We start from the raw sequence: 21,860 nt of genomic DNA on the forward strand, positions 1-21,860 counted from the left end.
CAGCATCAAAAAAGTTATTATATAAACTAATCAGACTTATAAACCAATTTCGGCTTACATATTGTCCCTCAAGAGGAGAGGGGCGGTGTTTAAAATCACAGCAATTTAGTAACAAAGAAACCAAACAAACAGAAAACCCAGCCAGTAAACTACGTCTGAATATTTGAATTAGGTGAGTGCCTACCATTGCAAATCCAACATCAGCTTTCTTTAATGCCGGGCCATCATTTGTACCATCACCAGTGACAGCTACAACCTGGCGTTGTTCGGAAACAGTGCTGTCAATTATACCTGGAATAAAAGTATTTGTGCTGTAAAAACAATTTGTTTAATTTAATAGTGATTCTGTAGGATATACCTTGGCTGGCCAGTTTTACAGACTCAAAATTAAAAATAAATAATTAAGCATAGAGAAATGGAAACTGCTGAGATGTTGGGCAAGGAACAACTCCAGAAACTGCTGTATTAGCAATTATATCCTGTTTTACTCACTGAGAATAAACACAATCCACCTAAGGTATCAACAGGAAATGTATTTAGATTTTATTGGCAAAGATGACATCCATGACTCAATCTAATATTCAGTATCTGGTACTATTTTAGGAAACAATGTATCAACAAATTGTGGGAAAATTGCAAAACCTACTCACCTTTAACCAGTGTATGTTTGTCAGTAGGAGATGATCTTGCAAGCACTCGAAGCTTTGGCCAAATCTTGTCTATCCGCTCTTGCTCAATCTATAAATTTTTGTCAAAGTTAAAACATGCCCAAGCCTAGTTTTCTAATTCCAAATTAGCTATCTAGTATTTGTATCAGTGGTTCTTAAAGGATGGTTACCAGACCAGCAGTATCAGCAACTCCTGGGAATTTGTTAGAAATGGAAATTGCTGAGCGAGATCCAAGGCCTATCTGATAAAGATACTGTGAGGTGGGGCCTAGTAATCCATGTATTACACAAAGCTCTCTAGGTCACTCTGATGCAGACTCAAGTTTGAGAACAATGTTATATATATCATTACAAGATCAAATTTTAACTCTCTCTCCACTGCCTATGAACATGAAAACTCCTTAGCATAAGCAGTGCAGAGTTTGGGGCCTCCTAAAATATGTTCTATAGAAACCTGTCCAAAATCATCTCCCTTTACTGGCTTACACATACTGTATTTTTTGGGCCTGGACTGAAAAAAAGAACCACTCACTCCCTTCAAGGCAAATTTCTTTATCACTTGTTCCCTCTATTTCCTAAAATGTTTTGCTTCTTGGGGTGAGGGCTGCACCTTTCCAGGTGTGATGCCTAACATGCAGTGCATATTCAAAGTGTATTTGTTGAATGAAATTCTTAATATACTAAAAATACAGCAGCTTAAAAAAATAAAACACCCTTACCTCTCCTTTTTCATTTCGTATTCTCCTGTTGAAATCTTTACCTTCGAGGCAAAGAAAATCTTCCCCAGGATGTAAAATACCACATTTGGTGGCAATAGCCCGAGCAGTATTAATATTATCACCAGTGACCATCCGCACAGTAATTCCAGCCCTCTGACATTTCTTTATTGCATCTGGCACCTGGTTAATGTGGAAAAAAATTCATATCATGAAAGAAAATTAGAGTATTTCCAGGATGGGGAAAAAAAATCCCACTGAACAAATACAGATTGCCTCACAGTCCCACAAATGACAACCTTCATTTCGTCTCAAGATATTAAATATTTCTCGCAGTATGCCCAATAACCTCTTCTTTCCTCTTCCACTGCCACAGTCCTAGTTTAGGTTTCACTTTCAGTCATCATTTGACTTAACTTGCCTGCATTATTCATTTGCCAAAGGCCTTTCCCAGCGCCTTTCCCCCGACAACCATTAGGCAATTCTTTCCTACCTTTCGGGTTCTACTGCCCAGACACCAGCATATACTGTTGGTGTTCTTGGGGTAAAGAAATTCTCACTTTCCACCCAACTCTTTATCTTTTAAGGGTCATCTCTCCTATTCTAGAACCTCCAACCACCATCTATGTGCTGATTACTTTCAGAGCTACATGTTTTTCCCAGCTCATTGTGAGAGTTGGATTCTTAGTCATATCAGAAAAGCAGACATCAGAATGTGGGTGTCCAAAAGGAAAACTATGCTTTCTATCTAATAGAAACCTAACGATGATCTGACTTCCTCCATTTCCCTTACCCTCTACATCCTGAAGGGTCAAAGAATCCTGAAGATTGGACCTCAAAGCTTCCCTGCACTTCCCATCACCATGCTTGTTGCCCGAGCTATTACAAAAGCTTTTTTTCTAATTGGCATCCCTGTGTTTATGTTTGTTTCCCCTTTAAAACGTCTGATATACCTGACAATAGAGTTCTTTTTCTAATACACTTTCTTAAAAATACATGACGATTACTCAACTGTTATACTATAAACCACAAAGTTCTCAGTATAACAGTATCACACTTGAGCTTCAGAATAGCTTCCTAGTAGATAAACAAGAATTTACTGTATAGCACAGGGAACTATATTCAATATCTTGTAATAACCTATAATGGAAAAGAATAAAAAGAAAAAAAAATGTATAACTGAATCACTTGGCTGTATACCTGAAACTAACACAATATTGTAAACTGAATACACTTCAATTAAAAAAATACAAGATGATCAAATACTGTACTACTGGACACTCTTATATTAAAAAATTGTTTAGATAAAATTCAAAATTTAGTTGGGTATACTGTATTTTATCTGGAAATCCTACTCTATATCTAACTACCAGTTTACAGGGAACAGAAGGAAAGCACTCAGCAAAATCTGGAATGTAAAATGCTCCAGGATACACGTCCTTCTACAAATAATTTGCAAAAATATGACAGTTTATTTGCTGATTAGAAGAAAATAAAACTATTTGTTCTTTGATAGATAATCTGAAAGAATGGAAAAGAGAGGAAACCTATAGATCCTCTAGATTAAGACTTTGAGGGACATGGCAATAAACTTAATGTGTGCACTGGGTGATTCTGATTTGAATACACATTTGTGGTACAATTTAGGAAATTTTAAAAATAATGAATATTTAGGAATTACTGTTAAAAGCCTTAAGTATGACTGTGTTTCAGAAAAGAATTAGAAAAAAAATAGCTTCCAAGATCTCAATTTTTCTTCTATTATACACTTAATCTATGCATAATTTTGGGGTCTCTGCTTCTGCAGTTCCCTTTGCCTAAAAAATCCTTTCCTATTTTTCTCTAACCAGAAAATCCATGATGATCCTTCGAAAACAGAGGTTGCAAATGCAAATACCCAGAGGGCCATGCAGGTAACAGAAATGAGGAAAGCAGGCTAAGAAAGTGCAACTGGTCTTCATTAAAGCTATGTGGCAAACGCTATTTAAGAGAGAAAACTAAATTATTAATAGTCCACTAATCACCAAATACATCCACTTAAAACTCACAAGTTACCTCCAATTTTCCTTCAGAGAAACTGAAGAGAAGCCAAGTATCTTTTTAAAGCATCTGTGCAAATGCAATAAAGCTGGGTTTAGTCCAGGTATCTAATTAATCAAGATTCTCTACATGAGGACTGTACAGTCCAGAAGACACATTCTGGAAAGCTACCTATTACACCGTCTCATTTCACTGAAAGCACTCATCTTGTTTTGCGATACTGAAGAAATGAATCGCCACTTTCATGTTAAAAAAAAAAAATAAACCTATCAACCTCAGTGCCAAGAACACAAAATGAGCAATACATCTTCCAAAGGACAAAAGTTGAAGGAATCCTGATTTATCATTGTATTTAGGTAAGATTTAAGCCATAAATCAGTGTATAAAACTTTGAATGGTTTTCCTTTGACCAAAGGTTGGCAAACATGATCTATCTGGATGTCTCACAAGCATCTGAAACTCTAGAACCCCAAACTGAATTTACCTTGATCTCTAAATAGGCAGCTTTGTCTGACTCTTATTATATTGGTAATACCATCTACCAGTCACTCTACGCAAACTGAAGAGTGATTCCTACTCCTCTGGAAGAGTTACTAGGAGATAGTTCTGTCCAAAGTCTCTAGCTACACATTTTCCTCAAGAGATTCTCTTGCCTACTTCACCTTCAGGCTTCTAGTCTCAAATGCCTACTTGACATATAACTGGCTGTTTCGGACACCTCCACAATGTCAGATAGATGTATCCAAATCCAACATATCAGTATCTAGTGGTTCTACCTCCATTTCCTTTGAAATCAAACGTTCCCTTCCAACTTCCCTGGGACAACTGAAGTACGAAGCCACGGTCACCTCTTGTTTGAGATCACTGCAATCATCTCATGGGGTTCTCTGCGTCGACTTCTCTATTTCTTACAGAATACCCCATGTACAATTTTAACATGAATCACGTCACTTCCCAGCCTGCATTTCTTCAATAACTTCCCACTGCATTTCGGAATAAAATTCAGAGCCCTTACTGCCTGGTAAGGCCAAAGATAATCTCGGCTGCCCTCTCTTGTTCAGCTTACAGCCACACTGCCCTCCTTTCTATTTTTGAAAAGCTAAATACTTCCTGCATAGCTCAGTTGGCAAAGCATCTGCCTGCAATGAGGGAGACCTGGGTTCAACCCCTGGGTCAGGAAGTTCCTCTGGAGAAGGAAATGGCAACCCACTCCAGTATTCTTGCCTGGAGAATCCCATGGACATAGGAACCTGGCAGGCTCCAGTTCATGGTATCACAAGAGTCAGATGTGACTTAGAACTATCTTTCTTTTTTCTTGCCTTAAGGCTCCTGGATCTTTTGTCCCCTTTTCCTGGAATACTGTTCTTGTAGCTACTTAACATGGTTGGCTCACTTCTAGCCATCAGAGCTCAACTTAACTGTTAAATCCTCAGAAGTCTTTAGCATGGGATCTCTGTTATCTTTATCACTCTGTGCATATCCTTTACGGCCCTTATTCCACTTGTACTAGTCATAGTTGATGCCCCCTCACACCCCAAGCCAACTAGATTAGAAGGCCGATGATGCAGGGACCAAGTCTTATTCCTAGAAAGCGTTTTCTCTTGGCACACTGAGTACCTACCATTTCATCGGTTCTGCTACCTCTCCAGAGTATGTTTCATAATTATTGTGTGTACTGCAGTATTTCCAGTTTCTAGATGAGTGCCTGGCACTACATATTGGGTGCTGAGGCAATTAGTTGATGACAGTCACTGGACAAAAGCTATTTTTGCCTCTGTGCTTTTTATTCATGTTGCTTCTTTGCTCAAACGTGCTTTCCTCTCTCTCTCTCTCGGTCTAGCTAACACCACTTCGTCCTGCAAGACTCACATCAGGTAATCTCTGGGAAGTCAGTTACTTGACAGCTCTCGGGGTTAATGTAGTACAGTGGTTTTATGGCACACGTATATTAAGAAGAGCTAGTTTTGAACATACTAGCTCTAACAGCTAACTTCTATAAATCTCAATTTTTTCCTTCATCTTTCTGTAAGTAATAATACAACTCAGAGGTGAATATTAAGTAAAATAATACACATAAAGCACTAAGCACAATAGCTGGCACACAGTAAGCAGGCATTAAAAATGCTATTACTTTAAAAAGTTGGGGGCTCATGTTCTGTGCTCATGTAACATGCTTTCCATATGTATCTGTGTACTAATATGCTGGTTATAACTATGTATTTGTCCACTCCCACCCAGGACAGTGACTTCTTTGAGGCTAGGAACCAGATCTCAAAAATCTTTGTGTCTCCAGTAGCCTCGTATAGTCTCAATAACTTTAAAAAAGTTACTGCTCAATAAACTTAAAAAAAAAAAAAGAAACTAAGGAAGAAAAGCAAAGTCTAGAGCTGCGGACTGTCCAGTATGGTAGCAAGATGCTTAAATTGAAAAAAATTTTTTTCATTCAGTTTTTCAGTTGAACTAGCCACAGTTCAAAAGCTCAGTAGTCACATGTGGCTAGTGGCTGTGATATGGAACAACACAGAACAATTCCACGGCTGCAGAAAGTCCTACTGGACAGTGCTGGACCACAGAGCATGAAAACAGATAACTTCATGGTATTTACTCTATAATTTAATATAAATATCAATGGGAAAAAACCTACTCAGTTCAAGGCACTGGCTATGGTGCTATATAAACATGGAGGGTCCCAAAGAGGAGTTACTGAATTAAAAACCATAAAGAGGTAGCACATGCATCCCAAGCACTACTATTTCACTCATCTTGGATTCACATGGAAAGAAAATCACAAACGCTAAGAATTTTACTAGAAAACCGGTTACAGTTAGTGCCTTCTGCACATGCAGAACACAGAACATTTCACCACCTCAGGTCTCACAGGATCTTCAATGCCCACAACAGCAATGCATGTAAGGCCGGTGACAATATCATTTTCATTATCCCACTCTGGTTCAGGTTCTCCTGCTGGGAAATCTCTGAATGCAAGACATATGGTTCTCAGGCCTTCTGACGCCATCGGTTCAATCACAGTTTTTACAATATCATCACGGTCCCTTGGTCTGAAAACTTTTGCCTCACCATTAGCACTCAAGATTTTGAAACACCTATAAGGAAATGTTGAATCCAAACATCAATAATTAACAAAGATAACAGTTAACGCCATTTAAGTGACTTGGACGAGATAGAAATCATGTAACCTGATTATCTGGAATTCAGAGAACTACGTATGTTGCGTTTTTTACAGGCTTCAAACATATTTACTTTTCACTCTCCCCTTTATAAAACAGTTCTCTTTTTATGGTTCTCGGTTGATCATTCTTCACTGAATCAGTTATTCGAGATATTCTTAAAACTTCTCTTTAGGAAATGCAGGGCTTTAAATTTTTCACCATAAACCCCTAGTGGCAGAGAAGAATAAACTACATACCTGTACGTTTTGGTATAGATTTAGATATTAGTCTTAAGTAACACAAAATTGCCAAATATGTCCTTCTTTTAAAGTAAAAAGCCACATTCGATCAACCTCTTACCTGAGATGTTGTTTTATCAACTATATTGTTTTAACCATTAAAGAAAAAAGTAACGTACTGTTAAAATAGCCTTCTATTAGAATGAAAAATAATGCCAATTTAGTTTTAGTTTCAGTGAAATGATCCACAACCTTTCAACAATGTAGTACATAAAAGTTACACTGTATATGCTTCCCTACATTAAGGTTTTCACATTGCCTCTCTTGTTCTTCCTGCTTGGGGATGCCACTGCTTCCTGCCTCTACGAAACTGATTCCGAAATCATCATCTTCTGTTCTGATTGGTTTTCCACCCTAAGAGTCCACTCAGATGTTGTACCAGTACCATAAACTGACTGCAGGAGAGACTACAGGCCGTCTCCTCACTGAACACTGACTATATATCAACACTACTACCACTAATTTCAATGGGAAGTCTAAACTCTCACGTGCATACCTCCTTTCCCTTGTCATCTATATAGTATTAGCTCCTAAGTCCTATGTACTTGTCCTCTGAACAGTCTTCTGAATATTTCCTCTCCTTCCTATTGCCCCTGCTTCTCCTTGCTCTTACCTGGAGCTAAAGATACTGTAACAGCCTTTTAATTGATATCAAGACTCCAGCCCATCCCTTCCCCTCCTCCCAACCCACCTTATTCCCTGATGCAAGAATTATCCTCAATTCCATAGCTTTGCTCACTCTGCTACCTGATGAAAACAATTCTTCAGCTGCATTATCTGGCCTGCTGCTGCTGCTGCTAAGTCACTTCAGTCGTGTCCGACTCTGTGTGACCCCATAGATGGAAGCCCACCAGGCTCCCCCGTCCCTGGGATTCTCCAGGCAAGAACACTGGAGTGGGTTGCCATTTCCTTCTCCAATGTGTGAAAGTGAAAAGTGAAAGTGAAGTCGCTCAGTCGTGTCTGACCCTTAGCGACCCCACAACTGCAGCCTACCAGGCTCCTCCATCCATGGGATTTTCTAGGCAAGAGTACTGGAGTGGCTTGCCATTGCCTTCTCCGTTATCTGGCCTACTTAACTGTTTTAACTGCTGAGTCTAGAATTTAAGAGCCTCCACAACAAAATGTAAATTTCATTGTGAGAAGAATACTGTCTACTTAGTATACTCCATGTGAGATGTTTTACATGCATTGTTTTATCTCACTGTCTTAGAATTTGGGGTCATTATCCTCTTTTCTCAGTGAAGTAAAAACGGAAGCTAAAGGAAGATCTCAAAGCTACTGAGTTGCAACAGAGCCACTACCTGACTGGTTTTGATTCAAAAATCTCCATCCATCTACCTGATTCCCAACAAGCCACAGAAACAAGATATCTCACACTTCAGGGGAGTCAGATAACCAAGCATATGTAAAGGGAAGAAAGAAGTCCTATGTGTCACAAAAGCCCATCACCACTCATGGACTGCATGGCTGTTAGCTAGTCCCCCAGGATGGGCTGCACATTCTTACCTTCTTCCCTCCAAGGTGGCTTCCTTCACCTTCACACTTCATACCAAAACCTACCTGTCTTAAATGCTACACCCTTCATAGTATGATCTCTCATCTTAAAAATTTTGTGTGCATCTGTCATATTTTGCATTTATATTTATGTATTTTTCTCTTAACCCGTGAGATTATAATCTGCTGAACACGTTATAATATTGGATTATAATCCATTTATAAGCAAAGTAAAATGGAAATATTTTAAATATTGCAATTTCAAGTGAGTTCTAATTTTCCAGAACTGCTCTCAATTTTTAAAAAAAGTTTTCTACTGAAATTTAAAAAATAGTTAAAATAATTTCAATGCTTGTAATAACAGATAAGCATTAGGAAAATTATATTTAAACATGTGATGTCAAAACTGGGGCCACTGGTCTGTATATGGACAGTACCAAAAAAAAAAGATTACCATCCAAAATGACAGGAGGTATTTATTTAAACACAACAATGCCGTAGCATAAGTATGATAAAACCTCACTCTGATATAAAAGGAGAAGCCTCAAGATCAAGTTTTAATGCTTTATTATTCTAAAAACTAATGTATAATTCATTCATCACCATCTAAAATGCAGTATAGAAGACATGACCATGAATTTTTCTTCCCAGGCGGCTTTTATTTTTTGTGATCCTATACAGCAATGGACTCAACATGCCTAAGAACAAACATCAATGTTCATTATGTTAAACCATACAGACTGAATATAATGGGCTTATTTTCCCTGTAGAAAAATACTAAGAAATAAAAGCAGCTGGAGTATGAGAATAGCAGAATACCCTGGACAAAAGATCAATACCATTAAATTATACTAATAAACTCTTAAGGTCCTAGCAAATGCCTGATGTTCATAAAAAGAAAGTATCAACAATAACAACAGAGTAGGTATTCCATAAAGCGACCGCAGTGAGCAATTTATTCATCTAAGCATTTTACTCTTACTTTTTCAGAATTATCTCAGATGCACCCTTGCTGAATATTCGGTAACTTCCATCTGAATTTTTCAGGACAGTGCTCATGGACTTTCTGACAGAATTGAAGGTGTAGACTTTGTACAGTGCTTCTTCCGGTATTTCATTTCTAACATCCTGATAATCCCGCTTTAAATCCAAAAGAAGTCCCAACAATGCACATTCAGTTTTATTACCAACATGACGAGGTAATCCACCCTCTTTCTCTGGTGGCTGTAAGAGAAAAAGGTTTAGAAGCTAGTACCACACTGTTTCTCTTGACAGTTTGATTTAGAATGCAAAACAGAACGAGACATTCTAAACAAAATCATACAGGAAACTTCTATTAGTATCAGCATTTCAAAGAGGAACACAGCAAAAGAAAGGCTGAAAGAAGGTCTGGGGCAAAAATGATGTGGATTCCACTCTCAGCCCTGCCAAATACTAGCTATGTGAATTTCTGGCAAGTTAGCTCAACTGCCGGGGGAGCCTGGTGGGCTTCCGTCTATGGGGTCACAGAGTCGGACACGACTGAAGTGACTTAGCAGCAGCAGCAGCAGCAGCAGCTCAACTGCCATGGTTTTTGGCTTCAACATCAGGACAACAGGAGCATCCAAGAATTAAATGAGGTAAGGCATGTAAAGTTTAAAGTTGATTCCTGACATATGTTACTGCTGTTCAGTCACTAAGTCACGTTTGACTCTTTGCAACCCCATGGACTATTGCATGCCAGGCTTCCCTGTCTTTTACACTCTCTCCCAGACCTTGCTCAAACTCATGTCTATTGAGTTGGTAATGCTATCTAACCATCTCATCCTCTTTCATCCTATTCTACTTTTGCCTTCAGTCTTTCCCAGCATCAGTGTCTTTTCCAGCGAGTTGGCGCTTCACATCAGGTGGCCAAAATATTGGAGATTCAGCTTTAGCATTAGTCCTTCCAATGAATATTCAGTTGATTTCCTTTAGGATTGATTGACTGGTTAGGTCTCCTTGCAGTCCAAGGGACTCTTAAGGGTCCTCTCCAACAGCACAGTTCAAAAGCATCAATTCTTTGGCGCTAAGCTTTATTTATAGTCCAACTTTCACATCCATACATGACCACTGGAAAAACCACAGCTTTGACCGGATGGACCTTTATCAGCAAAGTGATGTCTCTGCTTTTTAATACACTGTCTAGGACTGTCACAACTTTCCTTCCAAGTAGCCAGTGTGTTTTAATTTCAGGGTTGCAGTCACCATCTGCAGTGATTTTGGAGTTTAAGAAAATAAAATCTGTTACTGCTTCTACTTTTCCCCTTTCTATTTGCCATGAAGTGATGGGACCATATACTGTATCTTAGTTTTGCACACTGAGTTTTAAGCCAGTTTTCTCACTCTCCTCTCTCACCATCAAGAGGCTATTTAGTCCCGCTTCACTTTCTGCCATTACAGTGCTATCATCTGCATATTTGAGGTTGTTAATATTTCTCCCAGAAATCTTGATTCCTGCTTGTGTTTCATGCAGCTTGACACATATAGGACTTAATAAATTTTAATTCCCTTCCTTTTCTCTTGTTTTCATAAAAGTTTATATTAAATAGTTCAGAATTAAATCTACTTTACCATTTTTTATGGCTTAAAATAAAAGTACAGTCATTAAAATATAGTTGCCTTAAATACAAATAAAACCTTTATTTCCTTCAGAGTATCTTCACAAATACTTCCTTCTGTAATCATCATAATAGTATGAAGGGCAGATAAAACCATCTTCACTTACAGCTGAAGAAAGTAAAGCTTAGGCTTTCAGCTAGTAAAAGACAAAGCTAGATGTAGAACCAAGATCTCATAACTTTCGAGTCCAATAATCCAATTCATGCAATATTAACTGTGTTTATGGTCTTCATCCATAAGTCACTAGAACACATATCAGCCAAACAATCTCATGCTTTATGTTATAAATAAAACTTTTAAGATGTGCAAAGTTAAAAATATTTTATCCTAAGGTACCACAAGTCTGCTGCTGCTGCTAAGTCGCTTCAGCCGTGTCCAACTCTGTGCGACCCCATCGACGGCAGCCCACCAGGCTCCCCTGTCCCTGGGATTCTCCAGGCAAGAACACTGGAGTGGGTTGCCATTTCCTTCTCCAGTGCATGAAAGTGAAAAGTGAAAGTGAAGTCGCTCAGTCGTGTCCGACTCTTCACGACCCCATGGACTGCAGCCTGCCAGGCTCCTCCGCCCATGGGATTTTCCAGGCAAGAGTACTGGAGTGGGTTGCCATTTCCTTCTCCAACCACAAGTCTAGAGTTACTTTATTCAGTTAGTCCCAAAGGTTTAAGAATCACCTTATAGGTACGATCTACTGAGAAACCAAACAGAGCCTATAGCAAGCATATATGACACACAGTAAGTTAAAATCTAGTTTCAAAATTTGCTCCAGGAAATGGAAAGTTGACTTTCTACAGTAAGATACCCTAGTCTTAACAAAATGAATGAGGCAGAAATTTTAAATTGAGAACTTATTTTGGTTGTGCAGCTCAAAAGTTTCTAAACACAGGAATTCAAAATATAAAAGAAAAATACAAGTAAACATAATATATACGCTGATCAACAGATCTTATTTAAAAACTTAACACAACTCATTTCTTCAATTTATAAATAACAGTGATAGGGCTTAAGAACTACATACAGTCAAATCATCACAAACGGAAAAATTAGTTTTCATACATAAATTATTAAAGAAACCTTACCAATATTTTTGATGTATAAGCACAATTCACAGAAATTCCTGTTACAAGATAGGACAAAATATTTGGTGGAATAGCTTCTGGGTCAGGAATCTTTTTATAATGTTTTTCATTTATGTAAGCTTGAACAACTGTCATTCGGTTCATTGTCAATGTTCCTGTCTTATCTGAACAAATAGCTGTAGCATTTCCCATGGTTTCACAAGCATCCAGATGCCTTACTAAGTTATTATCTTTCATCATTTTCTACAGTGACAAAAAAAGAGGTAGTTACACTACACATAAAACCAATGACCTCATTATATCAAAATGATTGCAAATGGCTTTAAAATCAGAACTGTAACTCCCAACTTTACCTGGATACATAGTATAAAGCACCGATTTAATACTGGAAGAATTTAATATAAATGGCCTATTCAAATAAGCTAAAGAAAGTACTAGCTTTCTGGGGCTTCAGTAAGTTTCCCACTACACAACATAATCTAGTAAATGAAGGCAGATATCCACATGCAAATCATGTTGACATGCCTCCAACAGCTTCTAGGAAGCATCCTCAAATTCTAAGAGCAATGACAATTTGTACTCACAGCCACAGAACAGTGTATTTACATGTAAGGTTTATGTCTCCTTGTTAAGTGGAAAACAAAACATTCTTGAATCAGTCAATAAGAAAAAAGTAGCTTTTATCAGTTAAAATAGAGAATTTGTGGGCATGTAGTTGCCTGAATTTTTTTTTCCTTTTTGACTCTGACAGACTGAGGTAACATATCAAAACCAGCAAGGGTCACTTTTATCTTCTCCAAATGGTGGTAAACTGGTATTCTCATCCTGAGGATCACCCCTTCCTCTTACTTACAAGAAAAAGATAGTTTCTAAAGAAAATAAGAGTTTTACTGTAGTTCCAAAAGGCATTTAGGCTAAAATGCTTTATAACTGATTCCTGAAAGGTTAACTGGAATGGGTTAAAAACTGCAAAGAGTTATTTTACAAAGTATGTTCTGTGTCTACTAATGCTCAAGATACTGCAAGAAACTGGTTCCTTGAAGAGGGAAGTTTGGGGAAGGAAGATTACTGTGATCTGTGTTAATACTAAAGATTAAAAGAAAGTTTTGCAGTAAAAGAAAAAGGTGTTCAGTTTTGAAAAACATGAACAGAGGAGCCATAAGGACGACACCTCAGTGAGAAGAAAGTGGTAACACCTGGGCTAAACAGACATTTACTTGAAAGCTTAAAGAACAGTAGTTAAAATGCTCCTACTCATTTTATGTCGAAGGAATGCAAATCAGTTCTGCCTGTATCTTTCTGAGCAACTGAAAAACCACTATCATTAATGACTACTCAAAATGAGCTAATTTCAGTACTGATACAATGACTTTATCTACGTGTCTAAAATTTACATTTACCCTCAGTTGTTTTCTAATTATTTTAAGACATCAAGTAGATGAACAGATTGTAGCCCACTATTTCTTTGATATATTCACCACCTCATTTTTGAAAGAGGAGATGTGAAATGCCTGAATATAAACTTAAACAGGAAGCCAAACAATATTCTTATCAAGACAAGTCTGCTGAAAATTCTTGGGAACACTGAAGATGAGAGTGCTAGAGCAGAAACTATGATTAATCACTTTGTATTGCTTTCTGTCATCAATACTACTTACGAAGAAATACTAATTAATATTAGAAAATCGACAAAAGCAGCATTCTTTCATTAGGCATAATTTTATATGTGAAGTCATTTTGAAGGAAAGATCAAAACTGTCCAGGCTGAAGACATGTAAGCAAACTAGATGTCCATCAACAGATGAATGGACAAGGAGATGTGGTACATATATACAATGGAATATTACTCAGCCATTAAAAAGAACGGATTTGTGTTAGTTCCAGTGAAGTGGATGAGCCTAGAGCCTGTTACACAGGGTAAGTCAGTCAGAGAAAAACAGATATAGTATATTAATGCATATATATGGAATCTAGAAAAATTGTATTGATGAACCTATTTGCAGGGAAAGAACGGAAAGGCAGATGTAGAGAATGAACTTGTAGACACAGTGGGGGAGACGGCAAGTGGGACGAGTGGAAAAAGTAGTATCGACATATATACACTATTGTGCGTGAAGTGGATAGTTGGGAAGAAACTGCTGTGTAACACAGGGAGCCCAGTCTGGTGCCCTGTGATGACCTAGAGGGGTAGGACAGGGGGAAGCGAGGGAGGCTCAAGAGGGAAGGGATATATGTATAAATATGGCTGATTCATGATGTTGTATGGCAGAAATGAATACAACGTTACTGTAAAAATTAAAAAAAATAAAAAAACTGTCCAGGCTAACTCTTTTAAAATCCAATTCGCTTTTACCATTTAAGATATAAAACCAATAAAAAAAGAAAATCAATAATCTTCGAACAGAATATTCCTTTAACAGCAGTCAGCAAAAACATCCAAGCTCATTTCTTTAGCATTCTACTGAGAACAGAAGGACTGTCTTACTGCAAACGGAGTGGTCAGACAGTAACATGTGCAGAGAGCTGAGTAATCTCAGAGAGCTGATGACTCAAAGACAGGCGCACATAGGTCCAAACGCGAGAAGAGGGCTAGCGTTCCTGAGAAACAGCAGGAAGGCTGGTGAGGCTGGACCAGAGCGGGGGAGAGAGGTGGGAGACGAGCATGAGAAGACTGGGCAGACGGGGCAGGCCCTGCAGGCCACGGTGAGGAACCTTCGATCTCATTCTGGTGAGAAGCCACCAGAGGCTTTTTACAACAAGAAACAAAAACGGTCTGAATTATTTTTTAGAAACATGAATCTGCCTTCCATGTGAAGGCAGGACCGTGGGGTCACGAGGGTCCAGCAAGGAGGCCTTAGATTGTTGGAGTCAGGTCAACCACTCTACTCTTGCACCACAGGCAAATGACAAACACGCTTACTTCAATTTTACAAATGAGAAACAGAAGGGGACCGGACATCTCAACTATCATATGAGGAAAAGTAAGCCAGAACTTTTCCCAGTGGAGTCTGCTTAGCTCTGTGTCAAGGCTGCCCTTTCAGGCATGTACAGGTCTCGGTGCAGAGATCTTCAACTGGGGAGAGCAGGGGAACAACAACAGAATTTCTAAAGGAAATAGCATAAATTTACGGAAGTCTCCTACTTTCAGAACCCCAAAGGAAAAGAGGGGGCAGCTGTGCATAAGTCTTTCTGCTTACCTTGACCGAATAAGCTAGTGAGATGGTGACTGCAAGGGGCAGGCCTTCTGGCACTGCCACCACTAAGACTGTGACTCCAATAATGAAGAACTTCACAAAATACTGGATGTAAATCGGTGTGCATTCAGCAAGCCACGGTCTCTTCTGGACCCAGAAGGTATCAATCACAAAATATAAGACAAGAATGATAACTGTGATGGCAGACATCAACAAACCTTTCAGCGCACAAAAAGAAGGAAAATGTAATCATTAAATATTCCAGACACGACTCATTGTCAGTTACACATTAGCCACTGGAAGAATCATAACTACTTCGGTGATATTTAATTTCTCTGAGAAACTGTTACCTACTTTTTTGCACCTAACTCATCCCTTGACATTGTTAGATTTAAGTTCTGCATCTGACCAGGAGAACTGGAAAAAAGTGTTTATGATTCTTTTCTAGACTTAACTGCATCTTCGGTCTTTTACTAAAGCTGAGGCAAAATAACGAGCAATGACAAGGAAATACCAAAAGCGCAGCATAAATTGCTTAATGACAAAAGAGAAGTTGGTAAGAATCTGATCAACGAGGAGACCTGGAATTAAATATTCAACTCTGCTTTTCAATGAAAAAACACAAATTACTGAAATCAATTTTTTCATCTATCTTTACTGCTTTATTAACTAAGAAAACCAAGAGTTAACCACGTATTACAAATCATTTATCTTTCTATTTTGTGGGGTGTTTAATCTCCTTATAAATGAATATTACAAAATAAGACATGTCCACATATCTGGAACTAATAATCCAATCTGATGTTTATTAAAACACCATCACCACCTTGAATCCATCCATTTCTGTATGATTCAGTATTACCGTTTGGCTAAATATTACAGAAAGCAAATACCTCCTAGATAATAAGCTTTCTGAGGACAGAGGTAAAATCTTAACTTTCTGAGATAATCCCAGGAAGCAACAGAATGATGCAATGTTAACTGACTTGAATTGTTGTTTAGTCGCTAAGTTATGTCTCTTTTGTGACCCCACAGACTGTAGCCCAACAGGCCCCTCTGTCCATGAGACTTCCCAGGCAAGAACACTGGAGTAGGTTGCCATTTCCTTCTCCAGGGGATCTTCACGACCAAGAGATCGAACCCGAGTCTCCTGCATGGCAGGTGAATCCTTCATTACTGAGCCAGCAGGGAAGCCCCTATGTGACTTGAATAGTATATGCTGATTTAGCCACCTGTCTTCTTTCATAAAGATGATACAGCTGAAGGGCATGTTCTGATTTTAGCTACAGCACTGTTTTATTTTCCCCTGAAGAGTGGTTTTAGTGGTTCACAGGTGTCTTCTAGCGATGGTTCTAATTTATAACTTCAGTCTCACCGGGGTGATGCTCCAACTAATCAACTCAATTTAAGTAAACTGTAATTTTTGGAAAAACACGTACCTAATTTTTTTTTCATAGTCAATAGAAAGATGAGAAGATGTGTGGTGAAATTTCTTTTTATTAAAATATAGCTGGGTAATTCGTATGGAGTAAGCCCTCTATTGCTCCCAGAAATTCAGATACGAGCTCACAGGCTTGTGAATCGGGTAGACTTAAGCACTAATCCTAATCTGACCATTTATTTATTAGCAAATTGACAGAGGACACTCCCTCTACATAAAATGATGATAACAGTCCCCAAGTTTCAAAATATTATGAGGCTCTCTAATAACTCAAAAGGCACACGGTAGATACAACTGAAAATATTGTTAACTCCCCTTCCACTCACAAAGCAACGATGTCCCATCTTAAGCATGCCAAAAGATACTTTTACATAGCAAGTCAGCATATTTTAAAACAAAACACCTTATTTTCTTAGATGTATCATACCTGCTTTGCCAATCTGAACAGCTAGTTTCGTCAGTTTCCCCTGTAAAACAGATTTTTCCTTTTTTGGCAAATTGGCTTTCTTTTTGTCTTTTTCATCACCATCTCCACCTTCTTCACTCTTCAAAGGCTGCATTTCCATGGCTGCACCATCCTGGGCTTTTGCTATGTTGAAGTGCACACATAACTGTTAACATTTTCAAGCAATTTGGTGTGTGTGTGTGTGGGGGAATCAATTTCTTATAGAAACACAAAGATTTAAACATTTACCTTAGTGTGTATATCTGTGCCTACCCAGAGAAAATAAGACAATAGTGACACTGGGTTTTGAAACTTTGTACCAGATCTGAGAATGCTGTGCTAGGAAACGGAGATGAGGCATAAGAAGAAAACACAGGGTCCTGAAGGAGCTAAATACCCAACCATTTCTCCTCCTGTGTGTTGTGTCATTCCAACACCATAAATTCCTCCCAATAAGTTATAATGGAGAACATCATGTGAGACCATACAAACGAGAAATGTACATATGCTTACAGACTTTTAATAGATGCCCCCAAGTTTACATTATATATTTTGTTACTTATGCATTTCTGCCAGCAATCACATAGTAACCAATGATAAAATGCCTGAAATGTTTAAGTTTAAAGTTACCTACATCTGGAGCTTTCTAAGTTTACTACCACATGCCATAATTAAAATCTTATCAAAACATTAAGGCAGCATGAGTTACCCACTGACCAGAGAGACATACACCCAAGTAATACAGGTTGTTAATTTTCTCTGCTACAAGTATCCTCCTTTTGGATGGATACAGGACTCAAGAGAAATAGTTTTGGCTATAATAAGAGTAAGCTAAGTGTACTTTTAACCTCCTGAATTTACCTTTGTTGCGATTCTCAATAGCTCCATCTTGTTTCTTATCTGTAGGAACAAAATGGGAATTAAAGCTTTCCAAGAGAAATGAATACAGCCATGCTAAATTATGCAAAGGTAGTTCACATTTCTATAACAGAAATGTTACACAACGGGGTGTGTGTGTACAGATTAGAAAGCATTTGGCCTGTAATGACCTGCTGGCTCAATCTCTCCCTAGGTCTTAACCATAGGGGAACACTCCAAAGTAATTTGGGGCATCACACTTGGGTTGACTTCTCCATAAAACTTTACTCTTTTTTATGCTGCAATATCTCCAAATATGGTACAAGAGGTTTTCAAACTAAATACAGATGTAAGCCTAAGAATGTAGGAAAGAGACAGGTAGAGAGGGAAGGAGTGCCCTGGGAAGACCACAGGCAGACAGGACAGCTTTGATGGGAGAGAGAAGCAGATCAGTGTCTGCAACAGAGAGGAGAGGCAAGCAAGTAAAACTGGAACATGAAAATACAGTCGTAAGACTACTAGGTAGGGTAATTCCTAAATTAGCTTAGATTAGAAGAACGCCGAAAGATGAGACCATCTGAAGTAAAAAGTTATCAAGGAAGGAAGGGGTCTACTGTCTGGAGCAGGCAGTATATTAATAATAAAAATGACAAAGAGGAAAGTGAATTTATCCATCGAGGAGTGATATCTTCAAACTTGAAAACATGGAACAAATATTGTCAAAGAGGAACAGATACTCAAGACAGGTAAGGGAAACAGAATACCTAGCTACTTTGATGAGGTCAAGTCTGGAGTGAGACCAAACATTCACATTTCAGATTATGAAGGGAGCAGAAACAGATTACCCTGGATTATACTAATATATAATATTAATTGACTCAAGGGAATGAGAGAAGAGCTGAAAGTCCACAGATGAAAAAACGGTCTCTGCAATATACACACACACAGACCCCCTAAGAATCAAAAATGGTGGACAATCAGTCAGATGCTAATTCCTGGGAATACTCTTGACTGCATTAATAAAAATAGGTGTATAATAGATCTTAGAAAAAATGGTGCTTACTGGAAAAGAAACTGGAGTCAATAAGAACAAGGTCATGATACGAACTTCCCTTTTTTTTTTAATATGGTCTGTTGACTTTAGTCTCCTGAAAATTAGGATGCAATATAATATATGGTTAAGAATACAGACTCTTGAGTTTGACAAGTGGGTTTGGTCTGCCACTAACTAAGATCTTTAATCTGGAGCAAGTTATGCAACCCACATAAGCCTCAATCTACTCATCATTAAAAGAAAGATAGTCTTAGACTATTGAGATAATGCATATAAAGCACTCAATAAATGGTATCACCACTACTGGTTTCTAAATTGACTTCTACTCTGCCTTAAGAACCCTTAAGGTGGCATATGGAGGACTGTTGTGAGTGGGACAGGAAAGCACCTAGAATGTGGAGCCTGCCACCCTTGCCCACAGCCAGAGCTTTTCAAACATGTTTCTGTTTGAAATAAAGATTTCACAGCTAAAGATAAAACCCAAGGAATAAAACCTAAAGATTTAACCTATCATGCAGATATAGCAAGCCAAGCATTTATTTTAGAAAATTTCAGAATACTTATGTGTCTGAGAAAAATATGGGCTTACTAGCCTAAATAAAATTAAATAAATCTAAGTGGTTAAACCTCAGTAAACTGCTGTTGCCCTAAAAGGAAAAACTCGGGAGTAAACGGTGGTATAGTAAATACTTAAAAGCAGAGTTGGGAAGGCTTTTTTAAAAAAGTGACATACTGCCCAATGAAGTGATTCTAACTATTTCCCTATATAACAGAGCTTCTTATAAGAGCCTTGTGGATAAACTATGGTTATCAAGCTTACTGATAATACATCCCATGTAGGGACAGTAGATACAACGGATCAAGATTAACATTTTAACACCTTGATAAGCTAATGATTGGCTGAATATAACAAGACAAATATACTAGGTGTCAAAGTGAAGTCTTGATCTTATGCCTAAAAGCCAACAATGTAAGATACTACATGAGTAGTAGGAAACTTGAAAAAGATGAAAAAGTTCAATAAGGCCAAAATGTGGTATGTCTGACATATCACAGTCGATACGAAAGTAGTAAAAGAAAAAAAAAGTACATAGGAACTGGGAATTTAATTCACTTTGCTGGTCAAATGAAAATGACAGGGAGATTTTCAAGTGTTCAAGGAGGTGCTGAATTTGTCTGACTGCGGTAAACGGGATGATGTCTTCACAAAGCCTTTTATGAACTCTTAAGTCTTAAAACAAAAAATCCCTTCTATCAATTCTAACACCTGAAAGTACATCATTGGGTAACGAACTTTTTGTAGAACTCTTTATATCAAAACCTGATGAATGAGTGTATTTATTGGGTGAGTTATTGCTGTATTTCCAGTTACCAATTCGTATAGCATATTGCTATTCTTACTTTTCTTTTCCTTTTTCTTCTCATCTTTCTTCTCTTCCTCTTCACCTCCGGCTCCAAGTAAGGTAAAGATAATTCCAGTTTGAGAATTTATACCTACAGCAGTAACTACCATTCTTCCAGAGCCTTCCATTACATGAGTACCTATAACAATAAAAAATTTGGTTTTAAAATCCAGTAAGACATTAAATAAAGCCTAAGTTCTTATGCTTAAGGTTTTATGTTCGTAATATGTCACCTGCGTTCAAAACCCACTCTACCACTCATTTATCCTGTGATACAGGGCAAAGTGTAACATCTCAATGGCCAGTCCACAGATGGGGACAACTGTACACATACACGTTCTAAAAATGAGAATCAAGTATAATCTAGGGGTTCAGTGAACGGTCAGTATTTAAATTATAACTGTGTTTTTATCATTAGGGACATTTCTCTGAGAAAGCCATCACTTAGAAATATGCTTAGAACCAAAAGGATTACACAGCAACAACCGCCATATCCCTAAGACAACCCCACAACCTCTCCCTAACCCGGGCTGTCATGCCAGCGCACCATGATCACTGCAACAGCTTCCTAGCAAGTTTCTGTCTTTCCAGTTCATCCTGAAAAATATTTAACCTTCCTCAAATGTGATTTTATCCAAGCCTCTCATGGCTCCAAAACTTCCGACTCTATATGGCCTCAGTTCAGTTCAGTTCAGTTCAGTCGCTCAGTCGTGTCCGACTCTGCGTGACCCCATGAATCACAGCACGCCAGGCCTCCCTGTCCATCACCAACTCCCGGAGTTCACTCAAACTCATGTCCACAGAGTCGGTGATGCCATCCAGCCATCTCATTCTCCGTCGTCCCCTTCTCCTCCCGCCCCCAACCTTTCCCAGCATCAGAGTCTTTTCCAGTGAGTCAACTCGTCGCATGAGGTGGCCAAAGTATTGCAGTTTCAGCTTTAGCATCAGTCTTTCCGATGAACACCCAGGATTGATCTCCTTTAGAATGGACTGGTTGGATCTCCTTGCAGTACAAGGGACTCTCAAGAGTCTTCTCCAACACCACAGTTCAAAAGCATCAATTCTTCGGCGATCAGCTTTCTTCACAGTCCAACTCTCACATCCATACATGACCATGGGAAAAACCATAGCCTTGACTAGACGGACCTTTGTTGGCAAAGTAATGTCTCTGCTTTTTAATATACTATCAAGGTTGGTCATAACTTTCCTTCCAAGGAGCAAGCGTCTTTTAATTTCATGGCTGCAATCAGCATCTGCAGTGATTTTGGAGCCCAAAAAAATAAAGTCTGACACTGTTTCCACTGTTTTTCCATCTATTTCCCATGAAGTGATGGGACCAGATGCCATGATCTTTGTTTTCTG

At 38.4% G+C, this 21,860-nt stretch overlaps 1 protein-coding gene across 3 annotated transcripts in view; it reads right to left on the reverse strand.

Annotated features, from left to right (window-relative positions):
• Positions 1 to 21,860, reverse strand: part of ATP2B1 (ATPase plasma membrane Ca2+ transporting 1) — a 133,943-nt gene that overhangs the window by 30,132 nt on the left and 81,951 nt on the right. For all 3 annotated transcript variants that reach the window (XM_088836850.1, XM_088836849.1, XM_055396164.2), the window contains exons 6-15: positions 20,497 to 20,637; positions 18,045 to 18,083; positions 17,166 to 17,327; positions 15,301 to 15,515; positions 12,104 to 12,346; positions 9,370 to 9,611; positions 6,291 to 6,528; positions 1,388 to 1,567; positions 651 to 738; positions 185 to 291 (exon numbers count right to left, since the gene is read on the reverse strand). In XM_088836850.1, coding sequence (XP_088692976.1) covers positions 185 to 291; positions 651 to 738; positions 1,388 to 1,567; positions 6,291 to 6,528; positions 9,370 to 9,611; positions 12,104 to 12,346; positions 15,301 to 15,515; positions 17,166 to 17,327; positions 18,045 to 18,083; positions 20,497 to 20,637 — 1,655 coding nt within the window. The remainder of the gene's footprint in view (positions 1 to 184; positions 292 to 650; positions 739 to 1,387; positions 1,568 to 6,290; positions 6,529 to 9,369; positions 9,612 to 12,103; positions 12,347 to 15,300; positions 15,516 to 17,165; positions 17,328 to 18,044; positions 18,084 to 20,496; positions 20,638 to 21,860) is intronic.

This window comes from Moschus berezovskii, chromosome 6, assembly GCF_049115385.1.
Source record: "Moschus berezovskii isolate FMDL1 chromosome 6, NW_MosBer_1.0, whole genome shotgun sequence".
Taxonomy (NCBI): domain Eukaryota; kingdom Metazoa; phylum Chordata; class Mammalia; order Artiodactyla; family Moschidae; genus Moschus; species Moschus berezovskii.